The 17766-nt window shown below is 71.2% G+C and overlaps 1 protein-coding gene across 3 annotated transcripts in view; it reads left to right on the forward strand.

The window, feature by feature from the left end:
* CATSPERG (catsper channel auxiliary subunit gamma) overlaps positions 1 to 17766 on the forward strand; it is a 43449-nt gene that overhangs the window by 21436 nt on the left and 4247 nt on the right. For 2 of the 3 annotated variants that reach the window (XM_075917953.2, XM_089769856.1), the window contains 11 exons: positions 456 to 669; positions 5085 to 5147; positions 6168 to 6351; positions 7049 to 7176; positions 10253 to 10333; positions 10420 to 10476; positions 12212 to 12368; positions 14348 to 14411; positions 14795 to 14893; positions 15312 to 15413; positions 16431 to 16523. In XM_075917953.2, coding sequence (XP_075774068.2) covers positions 456 to 669; positions 5085 to 5147; positions 6168 to 6351; positions 7049 to 7176; positions 10253 to 10333; positions 10420 to 10476; positions 12212 to 12368; positions 14348 to 14411; positions 14795 to 14893; positions 15312 to 15413; positions 16431 to 16523 — 1242 coding nt within the window. The remainder of the gene's footprint in view (positions 1 to 455; positions 670 to 5084; positions 5148 to 6167; positions 6352 to 7048; positions 7177 to 10252; positions 10334 to 10419; positions 10477 to 12211; positions 12369 to 14347; positions 14412 to 14794; positions 14894 to 15311; positions 15414 to 16430; positions 16524 to 17766) is intronic. The other variant, XM_089769855.1, reaches the window with a different exon arrangement.

Genomic DNA, 17766 nt, shown 5'->3' on the forward strand with positions numbered 1-17766 from the left:
ACGCTTCCAGCGCTGCTAGGGCCAAGGCGGGGCTGCCAGCTCTGGCTGCGTCCTCGTTCCCAGGCCTCAACGCGCTTACGAAAGGGCGCCCGGTCGTTCCCCGGGACGGGCTGGCCCAAGGTCACCCAGCAAAGCAGCAGCAGGGCTGGGAATGGAAGCCAGATCTCCCGCGTGTGTGGTCTGCCAGGCAGCAGAGATCCTAGGGGCCTATCCTGCCTTGTGCTCAGCACCTGGGAGTGGGCCGATCCGGGCAGGCTGGGATGCAGGTGCAGCCTCACGGCCTCTTCTGGGTGTAACCTGATCCCGCCGCTCCCCTTGGCTGTGAGCAGTGTGGGCCGCATGACACGCGGCTGAAAGGTCCGTCCAGTGCCCGTGCTCCACCCGCCCCCGTCCGGCCCCATGCCCGGGTGGCCGGTGCCAGCCCGCCCTGGTGCCTGTGTCCCCTTGTTGCTTAGTGACGTGCACTACATCAAGTTCTTCCAGTCCTGCTCCTTCTCCACCATGCGCTTCAAGGACCTCCCCGCCCCGCAGCGCTTCACCCGGATGGAGCACTACCGCACCGAGCCGCCCGACGTCATGGACCCCACCGGCTTCCACAGCAACAGGTCCCTGGCAGTGTACCAGGGCCTGATCTTCCAGCTGCTCTGGCTGCACGCCGACTACAGCCGGGTGAGCGCCCGCAGCCGCTCGAGGAGCTGAGGGCTGGGGGGGGTGAGCTCTGGGAGGAGCTGAGCGCTGGGGTGGGGGGTGAGCTACGGGGGGAGGTGAGCGCTGGGGTGGGGGGTGAGCTACGGGGGGAGGTGAGGGTTGGGGGGGTGAACTCCGGGGGGAGCTGAGGGTGGGGGGGTGAGCTACGGGGGGAGGTGAGGGTTGGGGGGATGCGCTTCGGGAGGAGGTGAGGGCTGGGGGGGTGAACTCCGGGGGGAGCTGAGGGCTGGGGGGGGTGAACTCCAGGGGGAGCTGAGCGCTGGGGGGGCGGTGAGCACCGGGGGGGGAGCTGAGGACGGGGGTGAACTCTGGGGGGAGCTGAGGGCTGGGGGGGGTGAGCTCTGGGAGGAGCTGAGCGCTGGGGTGGGGGGTGAGCTACGGGGGGAGGTGAGGGTTGGGGGGGTGAACTCCGGGGGGAGCTGAGCGCTGGGGTGGGGGGTGAGCTACGGGGGGAGGTGAGGGTTGGGGGGGTGCGCTTCGGGGGGAGGTGAGGGTTGGGGGGGTGAACTCCGGGGGGAGCTGAGGGGGGGGGGTGAGCTACGGGGGGAGGTGAGGGTTGGGGGGATGCGCTTCGGGAGGAGGTGAGGGCTGGGGGGGGTGAACTCCAGGGGGAGCTGAGCGCTGGGGGGGCGGTGAGCACCGGGGGGGGAGCTGAGGACGGGGGGGTGAACTCTGGGGGGAGCTGAGGGCTGGGGGGGGTGAGCTCTGGGGGGAGCTGAGGGTGGGGGAGGTGAACTCCAGGGGGAGCTGAGGGCTGGGGGGGTGCACTCCGGGGGGAGCTGAGGGCTCGGGGGGTGCACTCCGGGGGGAGCTGGGGGGTGCACTCCGGGGGGAGCTGAGGGCTGGGGGGGTGAACTCTGGGGGGAGCTGAGGGCTGGGGGGGTGAGCTCTGGGGGGAGCTGAGGGTAGGGGGGGTGAACTCCGGGGGGAGCTGAGAGCTGGGGGGGTGAGCTCTGGGGGGGAGCTGAGGGTGGGGGGGTGCACTCCGGGGGGAGCTGAGCGCTGGGGGGGTGCACTCCGGGGGGAGCTGAGGGCTGGGGGGGTGAACTCTGGGGGGAGCTGAGGGCTGGGGGGGGTGAGCTCTGGGGGGGAGCTGAGGGTAGGTGGGGTGAACTCCGGGGGGAGCTGAGGGCTGGGGGGGGGGTGAGCTCTGGGGGGAGCTGAGGGTGGGGGAGGTGAACTCCGGGGGGAGCTGAGGGCTGGGGGGGGTGACTCCAGAGGGAGCTGAGCGCTGGGGGGGCGGTGAGCACCGGGGGGGGAGCTGAGGACGGGGGGTGAACTCTGGGGGGAGCTGAGGGCTGGGGGGGGTGAGCTCTGGGGGGAGCTGAGGGTGGGGGGGTTCGCTCCGGGGGGAGCTGAGGGCTGGGGGGGTGCACTCCGGGGGGAGCTGAGGGTGGAGCTGAGGGCTGGGGGGGTGCACTCCGGGGGGAGCTGAGGGCTGGGGGGGTGAGCTCTGGGGGGGAGCTGAGGGTGGGGGGGGTACGCTCCGGGGGGAGCTGAGGGCTGGGGGGGTGCACTCCGGGGGGAGCTGAGCGCTGGGGGGGGGGCACTCCGGGGGGAGCTGAGGGCTGGGGGGTGCACTCTGGGGGGAGCTGAGCGCTGGGGGGGTGCACTCCGGGGGGAGCTGAGGGCTGGGGGGTGAACTCCGGGGGGAGCTGAGGGCTGGGGGGTGCACTCCGGGGGGAGCTGAGCGCTGGGGGGTGCACTCCGGGGGGAGCTGACGGTGGGGGGGGTACGCTCCGGGGGGAGCTGAGGGCTGGGGGGGTGCACTCCGGGGGGAGCTGAGGGCTGGGGGGGGTACGCTCCGGGGGGAGCTGAGGGCTGGGGGGGGTGAACTCCAGGGGGAGCTGAGCGCTGGGGGGGCGGTGAGCACCGGGGGGGGAGCTGAGGACGGGGGGGGTGAACTCTGGGGGGAGCTGAGGGCTGGGGGGGGTGAGCTCTGGGAGGAGCTGAGCGCTGGGGTGGGGGGTGAGCTACGGGGGGAGGTGAGGGTTGGGGGGTGAACTCCGGGGGGAGCTGAGCGCTGGGGTGGGGGGTGAGCTACGGGGGGAGGTGAGGGTTGGGGGGTGCGCTTCGGGGGGAGGTGAGGGTTGGGGGGGTGAACTCCGGGGGGAGCTGAGGGTGGGGGGTGAGCTACGGGGGGAGGTGAGGGTTGGGGGGATGCGCTTCGGGAGGAGGTGAGGGCTGGGGGGGGTGAACTCCAGAGGGAGCTGAGCGCTGGGGGGGCGGTGAGCACCGGGGGGGAGCTGAGGACGGGGGGTGAACTCTGGGGGGAGCTGAGGGCTGAGGGGGTGCACTCCGGGGGGAGCTGAGGGTGGAGCTGAGGGCTGGGGGGGTGCACTCCGGGGGGAGCTGAGGGCTGGGGGGGGTGAGCTCTGGGGGGAGCTGAGGGTGGGGGGGGTACGCTCCGGGGGGAGCTGAGGGCTGGGGGGGTGCACTCCGGGGGGAGCTGAGCGCTGGGGGGGGTGCACTCCGGGGGGAGCTGAGGGCTGGGGGGTGCACTCTGGGGGGAGCTGAGCGCTGGGGGGGTGCACTCCGGGGGGAGCTGAGGGCTGGGGGGTGCACTCCGGGGGGAGCTGAGGGCTGGGGGGTGCACTCCGGGGGGAGCTGACGGTGGGGGGGGTACGCTCCGGGGGGAGCTGAGGGCTGGGGGGGTGCGCTCCGGGGGGAGCTGAGGGCTGGGGGGGGTACGCTCCGGGGGGAGCTGAGGGCTGGGGGGGGTGCATTCCGGGGGGAGCTGAGGGCTGGGGGGGTGCACTCTGGGGGGGAGCTGAGGGCTGGGGGGGGTGAGCTCTGGGGGGAGCTGAGGGCTGGGGGGGTACGCTCCGGGGGGAGGTGAGGGCTGGGGGGGTGCACTCCGGGGGGAGCTGAGGGCTGGGGGGGTGCACTCTGGGGGGAGCTGAGGGCTGGGGGGGGTGAGCTCGGGGGGGAGCTGAGGGTGGGGGGGTGCACTCCGGGGGGAGCTGAGGGCTGGGGGGGTGCGCTCCGGGGGAGCTGAGGGCGGGGGGGTGCACTCTGGGGGGAGCTGAGGGGGGGGGGGTGAACTCCGGGGGGAGCTGAGGGCTGGGGGGGTGCACTCCGGGGGGAGCTGAGCGCTGGGGGGGTGCACTCCGGGGGGAGCTGAGCGCTGGGGGGGGTGCACTCCGGGGGGAGCTGAGGGCTGGGGGGTGCACTCCGGGGGGAGCTGAGGGCTGGGGGGGTGAACTCCGGGGGGAGCTGAGGGCTGGGGGGTGCACTCCGGGGGGAGCTGACGGTGGGGGGGGTACGCTCCGGGGGGAGCTGAGGGCTGGGGGGGTGCGCTCTGGGGGGAGCTGACGGTGGGGGGGGTACGCTCCGGGGGGAGCTGAGGGCTGGGGGGGTGCACTCCGGGGGGAGCTGAGGGCTGGGGGGGGTACGCTCCGGGGGGAGCTGAGGGCTGGGGGGGTGCATTCCGGGGGGAGCTGAGGGCTGGGGGGGTGCACTCTGGGGGGAGCTGAGGGCTGGGGGGGGTGAGCTCTGGGGGGAGCTGAGGGCTGGGGGGGTGCATTCCGGGGGGAGCTGAGGGCTGGGGGGGTGCACTCTGGGGGGAGCTGAGGGCTGGGGGGGGTACGCTCCGGGGGGAGCTGAGGGTGGGGGGGGTGCGCTCCGGGGGGAGCTGAGGGCTGGGGGGGTACGCTCCGGGGGGAGCTGAGGGCTGGGGGGGTGCACTCTGGGGGGAGCTGAGGGCTGGGGGGGGTGAGCTCGGGGGGGAGCTGAGGGTGGGGGGGTGCACTCCGGGGGGAGCTGAGGGCTGGGGGGGTGCACTCTGGGGGGAGCTGAGGGCTGGGGGGGGTGAGCTCTGGGGGGAGCTGAGGGCTGGGGGGGGTGCATTCCGGGGGGAGCTGAGGGCTGGGGGGGTGCACTCTGGGGGGAGCTGAGGGCTGGGGGGGGGTCCCTCCGGGGGGAGCTGAGGGTGGGGGGGGTGCGCTCCGGGGGGAGCTGAGGGCTGGGGGGGTACGCTCCGGGGGGAGCTGAGGGCTGGGGGGGTGCACTCTGGGGGGAGCTGAGGGCTGGGGGGGGTGAGCTCGGGGGGGAGCTGAGGGTGGGGGGGTGCACTCCGGGGGGAGCTGAGGGCTGGGGGGGTGCGCTCCGGGGGGAGCTGAGGGGCGGGGGGGGTGCACTCCGGGGGGAGCTGAGGGCGGGGGGGGTGAACTCCGGGGGGAGCTGAGGGCTGGGGGGGTGCACTCCGGGGGGAGCTGAGCGCTGGGGGGGCTGGCATGGCACGCTCTTAGCCATGGCCCGCACCGGCCCACCGTCAGCTCTGGGAGGGGGGTTGGTGGAAGGGCGTGGCCCTGGGGTGAGGTGCCACGGGACGTGGGCCAGGGGAGCTGCCACTGAGCAAGCCCCGTTTTTTCTAGCCTTACGCTGACCCGGTCCACGACCCGACCTGGCGCTGGTGGAAGAACCGCAAGCAGTACGCCGTAAGGCCAGCTTCTGTCGAGAACGACCCCCAGAGCCCCCCAGCCCCACGGTGGTGGATTCCTCTAGGGTCAGGCCTGTAGACTGGGACCCCGGACAGTGTCTGTTGGGAACGTCCCTCCTCTCTTCCGCAGTTTCCCAAGTGCCCTCCTCTGCGTCCTGTCCCAAGCGGCTGCAGCCGAACAGCTGCCGAGCGCCTCCGCAGAGGGGGCCGGAGAAGCCGCTTCTCCCACCTGGCTGAGGTCTCCACTGGGCTGTGGGAGTGAGCCCCGAGAGTCAGAGGGGGCAGACTTGGGCCGGTAGTAGCCGTGGGCTAGAGTAAGTCTGTACCATGGGGACCCAGGGCTTACTGCTGAGAATTCCCTGGAGCCCAAACTTTCCTCTGATTTTCCCCATCTGTGTGGAGTACATTTTGTGCTGTGCACCGAGGCGTGTGGGGATGTGCACTACCCGTAGGAACACCTGCTGCTGGCTCTGGGCGCTCTGCTACTCAGCTGGGTGGCGCCTGAATCTCTCCTGGGTGGCCTCCCTAGCGCCCCGCTTCCAGGGAACCCTGCCGGAGCCCTCCACGGCCCCCCGCTTTGGGGCTGTGGGGTGAGGTGCGCCCAGGGGCGTGGAAGCCCAGACTCACCTTGCGCGGATCGTAAGCCCTGTCCTTTTCCTCTGGGGCATGCCCGGGCGGAGGGCTGAGGACTCCCTTCCCGAGGCGGGGCAGGGACGTGCTTTGGAGCCCATCCCGAGGGCCATGGCCGCGTGCCCGGAGGAACGGATTGTTTTGCACACGCAGTTAACACACGTTTCCAGCAGCGACCTCCAGGCGCCCTGCTCCTGGCCGGGCTGCTGTCTGCCGCTCCACAGCAGACAGGGTGCTGGCGAGACTCGGGCCCAGGCGGGCCTGGCGCGGCGTGAACCGCGCACGGCGTAGCCATGGCCTTGTGCGCCTGCTGCATTGGGAGCGTGGTAGCCGCGCTGGTCCAGCCGGCAGCGGGCGGTAGAGATGAAAGCCGCCTCGCCTTTCCCAGGAGTACTACTTCTACGTGGCCAGCAACGGCAACTCCTCCGGGGGCGTCTTCGTCAACATGGAGAGCTATGTGAAGATCTACGACTTGCAGGCCAACAACCAGCTGCCCAGAAAGATTTACCTGGACAAGAACAACGTCTATTCCTTCTCGGTGTTCCTGAGCATCGAGCTGTCCGCAGAAAGCAGTAAGAGCGGGGAATGGGCGGATTTCGCTGCCTCGCTGCATTTGCAGGGGATTGGAGGAGCCGGCGCCGCCTGCGTGAGAGCAGGAGTAATCAGACCTAGCGCTTCTCACCAGTATCTGTGTTTCACAAAGGAGGGCAGGAGCATCGTCTCCACAGACGAGATGGGGAAACTGAGGCACAGAGCGGGGCCTGGACTTGCTCAAGGTTACCCCATAGAAGCATAGAGCTGGAAGAGACCTCAGAAGGTCTCCTGACCCCTGCCTCCCGTCAGACGGGTTTCTCCCGCTCTCCGGCTCTGGGATGGCAGTGGTGTCTAGTGATCAGAGCAGAGGGGGCTGGGATCCAGGAGTCCCGGGGTTTATTCCCACCTGCAGGAGGGCAGTGAGGTCTTGCTGCCCTTGGGTAGCCCACAGCCGCGCAGTTCCTCCGCACAGGGCTGCGCTGACCTCATCTCTGGCCAGTGTGAGCAGTGCCCAGTGGAGGCCAGGGGTGCCCAGAGCCGCGGGCGTGAGCCCTGTCATGAGCAGCTGGTGACAGCGTTCCATCACCGCCCGCCTGGCCATGGCGCTCTGCACCCGTAAGCCCCCATCCTTGCTGCATGGGGCTCATGATCTCCCTGCCCGGGTGCTTTTCCAGCGGCTGCCTTGTCGGCCGCAGGCCCCTGCGCCTCCCTCAGAGGGGTCTCTCTTCCCTGCAGTAGAGGAAACCCCAGAAGACAACTCCCTCGATTTCGTGTGGCTCACCATCGTCCTAGGGCACCCGGAGTACGTGGTGTCCCACCTCCGCCGGAGGAACCTGGTCAGCCGGGGCTCTGTGCTCTACCAGGTGAGAGCCTCGGGCCCGCTGCTATGGGAGGGGCCGCACTTTGGGGGCGGTGCGTGGCCGCGCCTGTGGCGCCGAGCGGGGCCTCGCTTTGGGGGCGGTGCGTGGCCGTGCCTGTGGCGCCGAGCGGGACCTCGCTTTGGGGGCGGTGCGTGGCCGTGCCTGTGGCGCCGAGCGGGGCCTCGCTTTGGGAGCGGTGCGTGGCCGTGCCTGTGGCGCCGAGTGGGGCCGCACTTTGGGGGCGGTGCGTGGCCGTGCCTGTGGCGCCGAGCGGGGCCTCGCTTTGGGAGCGGTGCGTGGCCGTGCCTGTGGCGCCGAGTGGGGCCGCACTTTGGGGGCGGTGCGTGGCCGTGCCTGTGGCGCCGAGCGGGGCCTCACTTTGGGGGCGGTGCGTGGCCGCGGGTGTGGCGCCGAGCAGGGCCGCACTTTGGGGGCGGTCCGTGGCTGTGCCTGTGGCGCCGAGCGGGGCCTCGCTTTGGGGGCGGTGCGTGGCTGTGCCTGTGGCGCCGAGCGGGGCCACGCTTTGGGGGTGGTGCGTGGCTGTGCCTGTGGCGCCGAGCGGGGCCTCGCTTTGGGGGCGGTGCGTGGCCGCGGGTGTGGCGCCGAGCAGGGCCGCGCTTTGGGGGCGGTCCGTGGCTGTGCCTGTGGCGCCAAGCGGGGCCTCGCTTTGGGGGCGGTGCGTGGCCGTGCCTGTGGCGCCGAGCGGGGCCGCGATTTGGGGGCGGTGCGTGGCCGTGCCTGTGGCGCCGAGCGGGGCCTCGCTTTGGGAGCGGTGCGTGGCTGCGGGTGTGGCGCCGAGCGGGGCCACGCTTTGGGAGGGGTGCGTGGCCGCGGGTGTGGCGCCGAGCGGGGCCGTGCTTTGGGGGCGGTGCGTGGCCGTGCCTGTGGCGCCGAGCGGGGCCTCGCTTTGGGGGCGGTGTGTGGCCGTGCCTGTGGCGCCGAGCGGGGCCGCGCTTTGGGGGCGGTGCGTAGCCACGGGTGTGGCGCCGAGCGGGGCCGTGCTTTGGGGGCGGTGCGTGGCTGTGCCTGTGGCGCCGAGCGGGGCCGTGCTTTGGGGGCGGTGCGTGGCCATGCCTGTGGCGCCGAGCGGGGCCTCGCTTTGGGGGCGGTGCGTGGCTGCAGGTGTGGCGCCGAGCGGGGCCACACTTTGGGGACGGTGCGTGGCCGCGGGTGTGGCGCCGAGCGGGGCCACGCTTTGGGGGCGGTGCGTGGCCGTGCCTGTGGCGCCGAGCGGGGCCTCGCTCTGGGGGCGGTGCGTGGCCGCGGGTGTGGCGCCGAGCGGGGCCGCGCTTTGGGGGCGGTGCGTGGCCGTGCCTGTGGCGCCGAGCGGGGCCGTGCTTTGGGGGCGGTGCGTGGCTGTGCCTGTGGCGCCGAGCGGGGCCGTGCTTTGGGGGCGGTGCGTGGCCGTGCCTGTGGCGCCGAGCGGGGCCTCGCTTTGGGGGCGGTGCGTGGCCGCGCCTGTGGCGCCGAGCGGGGCCACGCTTTGGGGGCGGTGCGTGGCCGTGCCTGTGGCGCCGAGCGGGGCCTCGCTTTGGGGGCGGTGCGTGGCCGTGCCTGTGGCGCCGAGCGGGGCCTCGCTTTGGGGGCGGTGCGTGGCCGTGCCTGTGGCGCCGAGCGGGGCCGTGCTTTGGGGGCGGTGCGTGGCCGTGCCTGTGGCGCCGAGCGGGGCCTCGCTTTGGGGGCGGTGCGTGGCCGCGGGTGTGGCGCCGAGCGGGGCCGCGCTTTGGGGGCGGTGCGTGGCCGTGCCTGTGGCGCCGAGTGGGGCCGCGCTTTGGGGGCGGTGCATGGCCGTGCCTGTGGCGCCGAGCGGGGCCTCGCTTTGGGGGCGGTGCGTGGCCGTGTCTGTGGCGCCGAGCGGGGCCGTGCTTTGGGGGCGGTGCGTGGCCGTGCCTGTGGCGCCGAGCGGGGCCGTGCTTTGGGGGCGGTGCGTGGCCGTGCCTGTGGCGCCGAGCGGGGCCGTGCTTTGGGGGCGGTGCGTGGCCGTGCCTGTGGCGCCGAGCGGGGCCTCGCTTTGGGGGCGGTGCGTGGCCATGCCTGTGGCGCCGAGCGGGGCCTCGCTTTGGGGGCGGTGCGTGGCCGCGGGTGTGGCGCCGAGCGGGGCCGCGCTTTGGGGGCGGTGCATGGCCGTGCCTGTGGCGCCGAGCGGGGCCTCGCTTTGGGGTCGGTGCGTGGCCGCGGGTGTGGCGCCGAGCGGGGCCTCGCTTTGGGGGCGGTGCGTGGCCGTGCCTGTGGCGCCGAGCGGGGCCTCGCTTTGGGGGCGGTGCGTGGCCGCGGGTGTGGCGCCGAGCGGGGCCGTGCTTTGGGGGCGGGAACAGCACCTCTCAGTGCGCCCTGGTCTGCCCCCTACTGGCCTGGGGAGCAGGGAACAGCACCTCTCAGTGCGCCCTGGTCTGCCCCCTACTGGCCTGGGGAGCAGGGAACAGCACCTCTCAGTGCACCCTGGTCTGCCCCCTACTGGCCTGGGGAGCAGGGAACAGCACCTCTCAGTGCGCCCTGGTCTGCCCCCTACTGGCCTGGGGGCAGGGAACAGCACCTCTCAGTGCACCCTGGTCTGCCCCCTACTGGCCTGGGGGCAGGGAACAGCACCTCTCAGTGCGCCCTGGTCTGCCCCCTACTGGCCTGGGGAGCAGGGAACAGCACCTCTCAGTGCACCCTGGTCTGCCCCCTACTGGCCTGGGGAGCAGGGAACAGCACCTCTCAGTGCACCCTGGTCTGCCCCCTACCGGCCTGGGGAGCAGGGAACAGCACCTCGCAGTGCACCCTGGTCTGCCCCCTACTGGCCTGGGGAGCAGGGACTGCCTCCTGAGTAACAAACCCTCCAGGACCCCTAAGAAGAAGGAGTCAGGGGTCCCTGCGCCGGGTCCCTGACCTCGCCCCGCCATGGCTCCGATCTGTGCCCTGCCCTGGGGGCTGGGAGCTGGGGGTGCAGACCCTAGTGCGGGCCCGGCACCGGGGTGGCCTGCAGAGCCGGCCTGCGTGTTTCTGGATCCCTCAGTGCTTCAAGAGAGCCCGGCCCCCAGTGTGGATGGAGCCTGGCCCTGCCGGGCCGCCCTCCCCAGTAGCTGCCAATCACCCGCAGGTGACCATCAGGGACACTGGCAAGTACCCGGAACAAGGGCTGAGTGGCAAGAACCTCTTGAGGAGCTCCATGATCTTGAAGGTAGGCACCTGGCCGCCCGTGGTGCAGGGACGGGAAGGGGCAGCCCCGTGGCCCGGCCGGGACTCACCCTCCTCCCCGCACTGCAGGTGATCAACGCGCCGACACAGTGCTACCACTACACGGCGTCCGGCCCCCAGCTGCAGGTACGGGATGTGCGCCGCGGGGGGGATAGCAGTGGGCCAATGATATCACATCGTCTGTATGCCCCCCCGCCCACCGTCTCAGTCTCCACCCGCCCCCCATCTCCGTCCCCACCTGCCCTCCAGTCTCTGCCCCCACCAGGCCCCCTGTCTCCCTCCCCCCCCCCCACACCGGCCCTGTCTCCCTCTCCAGCCCCGACCTGCCCCCGTCTCCCTCTCCACCCCCACCCACCCACTCCATGCATCCTGTGTGACTCCTGCACCCCCGTAGTGGCACGAACAGACTCCCCCAGCTGGTAGAACAGGGGGGTTTAGCGCTTCTCCAAGGATGCAGCCCAGCACAGATGGGATCTGGTTCCAGGGCCGGCCTAGGATGCCTCAGGCCCCTGGAGATGGGGGAGCCTGGGCCCCTAAATCCCAGCCCCGTCCCCAGGCTGCCTTCTCCATGATCCCAGACAGAAAGTGACTCTCTTCCAGCCCTGCCCCCCAGCCAGGGGTTGGTCTCCGCCCCCCTCCCTTTGTCTCCTTCCCTGGGAGGCACCGGTCGGACAGGTTGGGAGCCCCTGGCCTAGCGACTCATCCGCTGTCCTGCTGAGCCGTGCTACAGACAGCCGCCAGTGGAGTCACCCACAGCCCAGCCCAGCAACCAGCAAGGCCCCCCCACACCCCACTGGGCTATAGAGCAGACAGCCCCCCCGCGTCACAATCCCATCTAGCCATTGATCCATCCCCATACTCATGGCTAGCTGTCTGTCTGTCCTGCCGTGCGCGGTCGCTAGCTGTCTGTCTGTCTGTCCTGGCGTGCGCGGTCGCTAGCTGTCTGTCTGTCTGTCCTCCCCGTGCGCGATCGCTAGCTGTCTGTCTGTCCTGCCGTGCGCGGTCGCTAGCTGTCTGTCCATCCTGCCCGTGCGCGGTCGCTAGCTGTCTGTCTGTCCTGCCGTGCGCAGTCGCTAGCTGTCTGTCTGTCTGTCCTGCCGTGCGCGGTCGCTAGCTGTCTGTCTGTCTGTCCTCCCCGTGCGCGGTCGCTAGCTGTCTGTCTGTCTGTCCTGCTGTGCGCAGTCGCTAGCTGTCTGTCTGTCTGTCCTCCCCGTGCGCGGTCGCTAGCTGTCTGTCTGTCTGTCCTGCCGTGCGCGGTCGCTAGCTGTCTGTCTGTCTGTCCTCCCCGTGCGCGGTCGCTAGCTGTCTGTCTGTCTGTCCTCCCCGTGCGCGATTGCTAGCTGTCTGTCTGTTTGTCCTCCCCGTGCGCGATCGCTAGCTGTCTGTCCGTCCTGCCGTGCGCGGTCGCTAGCTGTCTGTCTGTTTGTCCTCCCCGTGCGCGATCGCTAGCTGTCTGTTTGTCCTCCCCGTGCACGATCGCTAGCTGTCTGTCCGTCCTGCCGTGCGCGATCGCTAGCTGTCTGTCTGTCCTGCCGTGCGCGGTCGCTAGCTGTCTGTCTGTCTGTCCTGCCGTGCGCGGTCGCTAGCTGTCTGTCTGTCCTGCCGTGCGCGGTCGCTAGCTGTCTGTCTTGCCCCACAGCATGGTTCCTGCAGCACTAGGGTTGCTCTTGCCTGTGGCGAAACGCTCCCTGTGAAGAGCAGGACACAAACCTTCCTGAGGGTTCCTGCCCCCCCCCACTCCGTGCTGCCCTGGGGCTGGCAGTGGGGTGGGCCTGGATCCGTGCTGGGCTGGTGCGCGAAGGCGAGGGGCTGCGCCACGGGATCCCTGGGGCCCTTACCCACAGGGCCCCTCCCCCTGCAGGGCTACGCCATGGTGCCCCTGTTCATTGGCTGCCCCCCGGGGAAGAGGCTGGCCTTTGACATCACCAGGACCCTGCGGCACACGGCCAAGGAGAACAAGCACTACTTCGACTGCTTGCACAAGAACCCCGACATGCCCTGCTTCTTCTTCGACGACGGTGAGGAGCCCCCAGGAGCGGCCCCGGCCCCCGCCCGGCCCCCCCGCCTTCGCCCCTCGGCCGTGGGACCCGGCCCCCCGCCCGGCCCGTCCCGTCCGCCTTCGCCCCTCGGCCGTGGGACCCGGCCCCCGCCCGGCCCGTCCGCCTTCGCCCCTCGGCCGTGGGACCCCCCCCCCGCCCGTGGGACCCCGCCCCCGCCCGGCCCGTCCGCCTTCGCCCCTCGGCCGTGGGACCCGGCCCCCCGCCCGGCCCGTCCCGTCCGCCTTCGCCCCTCGGCCGTGGGACCCGGCCCCCGCCCGGCCCGTCCGCCTTCGCCCCTCGGCCGTGGGACCCCGCCCCCCGCCCGTGGGACCCCGCCCCCGCCCGGCCCGTCCGCCTTCGCCCCTCGGCCGTGGGACCTGGCCCCGCCCCGTGGGACCCCGCCCCCACCCGGCCCGTCCGCGGGACCCGGCCCGTCCGCCTTCGCCCCTCGGCCGTGGGACCCGGCCCCCGCCCGGCCCGTCCGCCTTCGCCCCTCGGCCGTGGGACCCGGCCCCCCCGCCTTCGCCCCTCGGCCGTGGGACCCGGCCCCCCGCCCGGCCCGGCCGCCTTCGCCCCTCGGCCGTGGGACCCGGCCCCCCCGCCCGGCCCGTCCGCCTTCGCCCCTCGGCCGTGGGACCCGGCCCCCCCGCCCGGCCCGTCCGCCTTCGCCCCCGGCCCCCCGCCCGGCCCGTCCGCCTTGGGACCCGTCCCCCGGCCCCCCCCCCGGCCCGTCCCCCGGCCCCCCGCCCGGCCCGTCCGCCTTCGCCCCCCGGCCCCCCGCCCGGCCCCCCCGCCTTCGCCCCTCGGCCGTGGGACCCGGCCCCCGCCCGGCCCGTCCGCCTTCGCCCCTCGGCCGTGGGACCCCGCCCCCCGCCCGTGGGACCCCGCCCCCGCCCGGCCCGTCCGCCTTCGCCCCTCGGCCGTGGGACCCGGCCCCCCGCCCGGCCCGTCCCGTCCGCCTTCGCCCCTCGGCCGTGGGACCCGGCCCCCCGCCCGGCCCGTCCGCCTTCGCCCCTCGGCCGTGGGACCCCGCCCCCCGCCCGTGGGACCCCGCCCCCCCCGCCCGGCCCGTCCGCCTTCACCCTTCCGCCTTCGCCCCTCGGCCGTGGGACCCGGACCCCCCCGCCCGGCCCGTCCGCCTTCGCCCCTCGGCCGTGGGACCCGGCCCCCCCGCCCGGCCCGTCCGCCTTCGCCCCTCGGCCGTGGGACCCGGCCCCCCGCCCGGCCCGTCCGCCTTCGCCCCCGGCCCCCCGCCCGGCCCGTCCGCCTTGGGACCCGTCCCCCGGCCCCCCCCCCGGCCCGTCCCCCGGCCCCCCGCCCGGCCCGTCCGCCCCCGGCCCCCCGCCCGGCCCGTCCGCCTTCGCCCCCCGGCCTTCGCCCCCCGGCCCGTCCGCCTTCGCCCCCGGCCCCCCGCCCGTCCGCCTTCGCCTTCGCCCCCCGCCCGGCCCGTCCGCCTTCACCCGTGGGCCCAGCCTGGGTCTGAGCTGCCCAGACCTTGGCCTTCCTGTGGCTGCTCCCACCCAACTGGCAGGGAGGGACTTGCATGCGGCCTGCTGCGCTCTACCCTCTTAGGCCCATGGCCTCTCCTCCATACGGGAACCCCCCACCTGGCCAGGGGCCAGCTGAGATTCCCCCACCCCGCTGGCAGCGAGGGAGGCTCCCCCACGGTAGGATGTCGCCTGCACCCCCCGTCCGCAAGGGGGCGCGACTTTATTGACATTGGGGGTAGGAATGAGAGCGCCTCGCCCCCGCCCGTCGGGGGAAATGGGCCCATGGCTGGGGCCGTCTCCCCCCCGGAGAGGTGTCAGAGCCTTGGTCCTGGGGCCGGGCCTGGCCGACCTGTGAGGCCCCTTCCCGTTCTGGTGTCCTAGGATTCTCTCCACACGTACCCCCCCACCCCCGGGCTGTGCTCTGCAGGGCGCCCTGCCCGCTCAACTTTGTGCTTCTCTCTCCCGCAGTGTTTTACCCCTTCTTCTTGATCCAGGACATGGTGACGGGCGACTCGGGGCCCTTCACAGGACGGTGCGACTCAGGCAAAGCTGCCGCCTTGGCCCCAGCATCACCCCGCCCTGGGTGACCAGGGCCACTTCTTGGGCTGGCCCAGTGCCCTGGGGAAGCGTGGCCCTCACCAGCGCTAGGGCAGGTGCACCAAGGGGGAGGGGATCGAACCCAGCACCTTCAGCTCTGGGAACAGCCCGCCAGCAGCAGGCCGAGGTTGTTGAGCCACCAGGGGTGACAGACACCAGCCCCAGCTGCAGGGATGTGGGGGCGCTGCCCGGGTTCACCAGCTGCCCGCCCCGGCCGCGGGGTTGTAGCCACAAGCGGGGAGGGCTGGGCTGTTTGGGCTGCGATGGGGTTTCCAAGCGCCGGTTCTCACGGCAGCCTGTTCTTGGCTCCGAGGGTAGCTACACGCTGAAGGTCATTGGTGGGGGGCCGTACTCCGAGAGCCAGATCCAGTTGTACAGCCCGGGCGAAATCCTCAACTATAACACGGAAAACAGCAGGTAGGACCCAGGCGCCGGCTGGCGGCCCCCGACCGGGGCTGGGACAGGCGGTGGGCGGGGGAAGGGTTATTTACTTCTGCCCCGACCTGGCCCCGCTCGCCCAGCGAAAGCAGCAGGCGGCAGGTGGCTGGCCCGCGGAAGGGAGGGCCGCTTCCCCCCCATGGTCAGCCCGGATGCCCCGCCTGGCTTCTCCTGCCTCCCCGGGAGCTGGGGCTGCCACCGTGGGGTGGGGGCTGCGCGGCAGAAGAGGCAGCCTTCTGAGGATGCAGCTCGCGGGGCAAGGCAGCTCCACATAAGGGCGCCACCAGCACCCCCTCGCTGGAGCGCGCCCTTCCATCCATCGCACTCCTGGCCGGAGGAGGCGGCCCCCCGGGCTGTCCGACCCATGGCAATGGGCTGAGCGGCGCTTCCCCCCCAGCACGCTGCTGAGTCTGATCTGGAGGAGGGCCGATCGCACCAGACGCCCCCCCACCGACCCCAAGGGCTTCACTATCTTCTCCAGCAGGAAGAGTGGGATCAAGTAAGGCCGTCTCGTTGGGGGCCACCCCTCGCGCCATGGCCCGCCAGGGGAGCCTGCCTCACGCCCGCGTATGCCCTGTGTGTGGGGTGCACGGTGCTGGCGGGCGGCGCTTCGGCCCACCACACGCGCCCGCCTCTGTGCGGCGGGAGGGGGGCCCTGAACCCCTCCAGGCAGAGTTACTGCAAGGCGGGCTGGGGCCCACCTTAATGCAAGGGGGGCTAGGGCCGGGCCCACCCCACCCCACCCCACCCGAACGCCTGCTTTCCCTGCCTGCCAGCCCAGGCGAGCGCCCGGCTCTGTGGCCGCGGGGCACTGAAGCAGAGCGCTCAGCCGGCAGCTGTGAGGGTGTGACGACGCGTCGGGATTTCCCCGTCTCCTGCACCCCGAAATGGCACAAACAGACTCCACCAGCCGGTAGAATGGAGGTTGTTTATTGCTCCTCCAGCACAGCGCAGCACAGATGGAATCTGGTTACAGGAACTGGGGCTAAGAGGCCTCAGTGCCCCCTTGAGATAGGGGAGTCCCAGCCCCCTCCCCAGCTCCTTCTCCCCTGCTTTCCAGCCAGGACTAACTCTACCTCTCCCAGCCCTGCCCACAGCCAGGGCAGCATCCACCTCCCTTTGTTTCTCCCCATGGGGGGGCCGCAGGTCAGACAGGTTTTTGAGTCACCTTTGCATAGTGAGGTTTTCCCTGCTGGGTCTTGCTCCAGACAGCAGGGGTCACCACAGCCCAGCAAGTACCCCCCTACGTCACAGAGGGCAGCCAGGCGGGGCTCCCATTCCCGGGAACTTCAGAGCAGGGTGCAGGTGGGGACGGGACTCTGCGGGCGTCCCTTGCCACCAGACCCAGGCGGCTGATGAGCGTGGCGGGGGGTGGGTGCGGACGGACGAGTCTCACCGGCTGCGGGGTCCCCGTGTGGCCGTGTGCGCGGCGGCCGAGAGAAGAGACCGCGCCAGCTGCCGTGAGTGGAAACGCTTGGCGCCGGGTCCCTGCAGGTCGCTGTCTCTCCCTGCCCAGGTGGGTCTGTGAGCAGAACTCCCCCTGCCACGACGTGACCCCCTTGGACATGAGGGCGCCGGATTTCTTCTTTCTGGTGAAGGTGTCGAACAGGTGAGCCCCGGGCACAGTCGCAGAGTCAGCAGCTGGCAAATCGGTAATAGCCCCGGCGCCTCTGTTCATCCCACAGCCACTCCAGAGTCCTAGACCAGAACTGCAACCACTAGGCCAGACTGCCCATCCCTGGCTCCATGGACCAGCTCCCGGTGTCTAGGGGACAGGATGGGCTGCTCTGCCAGCGGCACAGGGCCTCAAGGAGGGGGTAGCGGCCCCTGGGGGGGTCTCCACAGCTGCCTTTGCCCCCGGCGAGTGTGTCGGGCTGGGCATGGCCAGGCCACCCTCAGCTAGGGCTGTTCCCTGCTCCCCCGGCTCCGGGGATGTGGAGGGTAAGTTGGAGCAACCCCGAGGCTGCTCCAGGCTACTCTGCAGGGTGGGTTCAGCGGGCACAAGGGGGCTTAAAACCGCCCTCACCCCCTCCAAGCTCAGGAATGGAGTAATCAAGAATCAGCCCTCCAGTCTAGTGTGGACCGCTCTCTGCCTCTGATTCCCCCCCCCCCCGCCCCCGAGCTGTGTCTGGGCCTCTGATCCCCCCCCCCCAAGCTGTGTCTACTCCTGAACATGGAGACCTGGGAGATGGGAGGGAGCGTGGGCTATAATAGCAGAGAGAAAGGAGGGACAAGGCAGAACTGGGAGGCAAGATCAAATCAGTACCTTAGATGCCCTATGTACAATGCGAGAAGTATGGGGAATAAGCCGGAAGAACTGGAAGTGCTAAGAAATTAAACTGTGACATCGTTGGCATCACAGAGACTTGGTGGGATGCTACACACGATTGGAATATCGGCATGGAAGGGTCCAGCTTGCTCAGGAAGGACAGGCGGGGAAAAGGAGGAGGTGTTGCCTTAGATATTAAAAATGAACACACTTGGACGGAGGCGGTGATGGACGTAGGAGACGGACGTGTTGAGAGTCTCTGGGGTAGATTAAAAGGGGTAAAAAAAAAGGTGATGTCATGCTAGGGGTCTACTACAGGCCACCTACCCAGGTGGAAGAAGTGGACGAGGCTTTTTTTAAACAACTCACAAAATCATCCAAAGCCCAAGATTTGGTGGTGATGGGGGACGTCAACTATCCAGACATCTGTTGGGAAACTAACACAGCAGGGCACAGACTATCCAATAGGTTCTTGGGCTGCATTGGAGACAACTTTTTATTTCAGAAGGTCGAAAAAGCTACCGGGGGGAAGCTGTTCTAGATTTGATACTAACAAATAAGGAGGAACTGGTTGAGAATTTGA

This window comes from Pelodiscus sinensis, chromosome 18 (genome assembly GCF_052426305.1).
Source record: "Pelodiscus sinensis isolate ZL-2025 chromosome 18, ASM5242630v1, whole genome shotgun sequence".
Taxonomy (NCBI): domain Eukaryota; kingdom Metazoa; phylum Chordata; order Testudines; family Trionychidae; genus Pelodiscus; species Pelodiscus sinensis.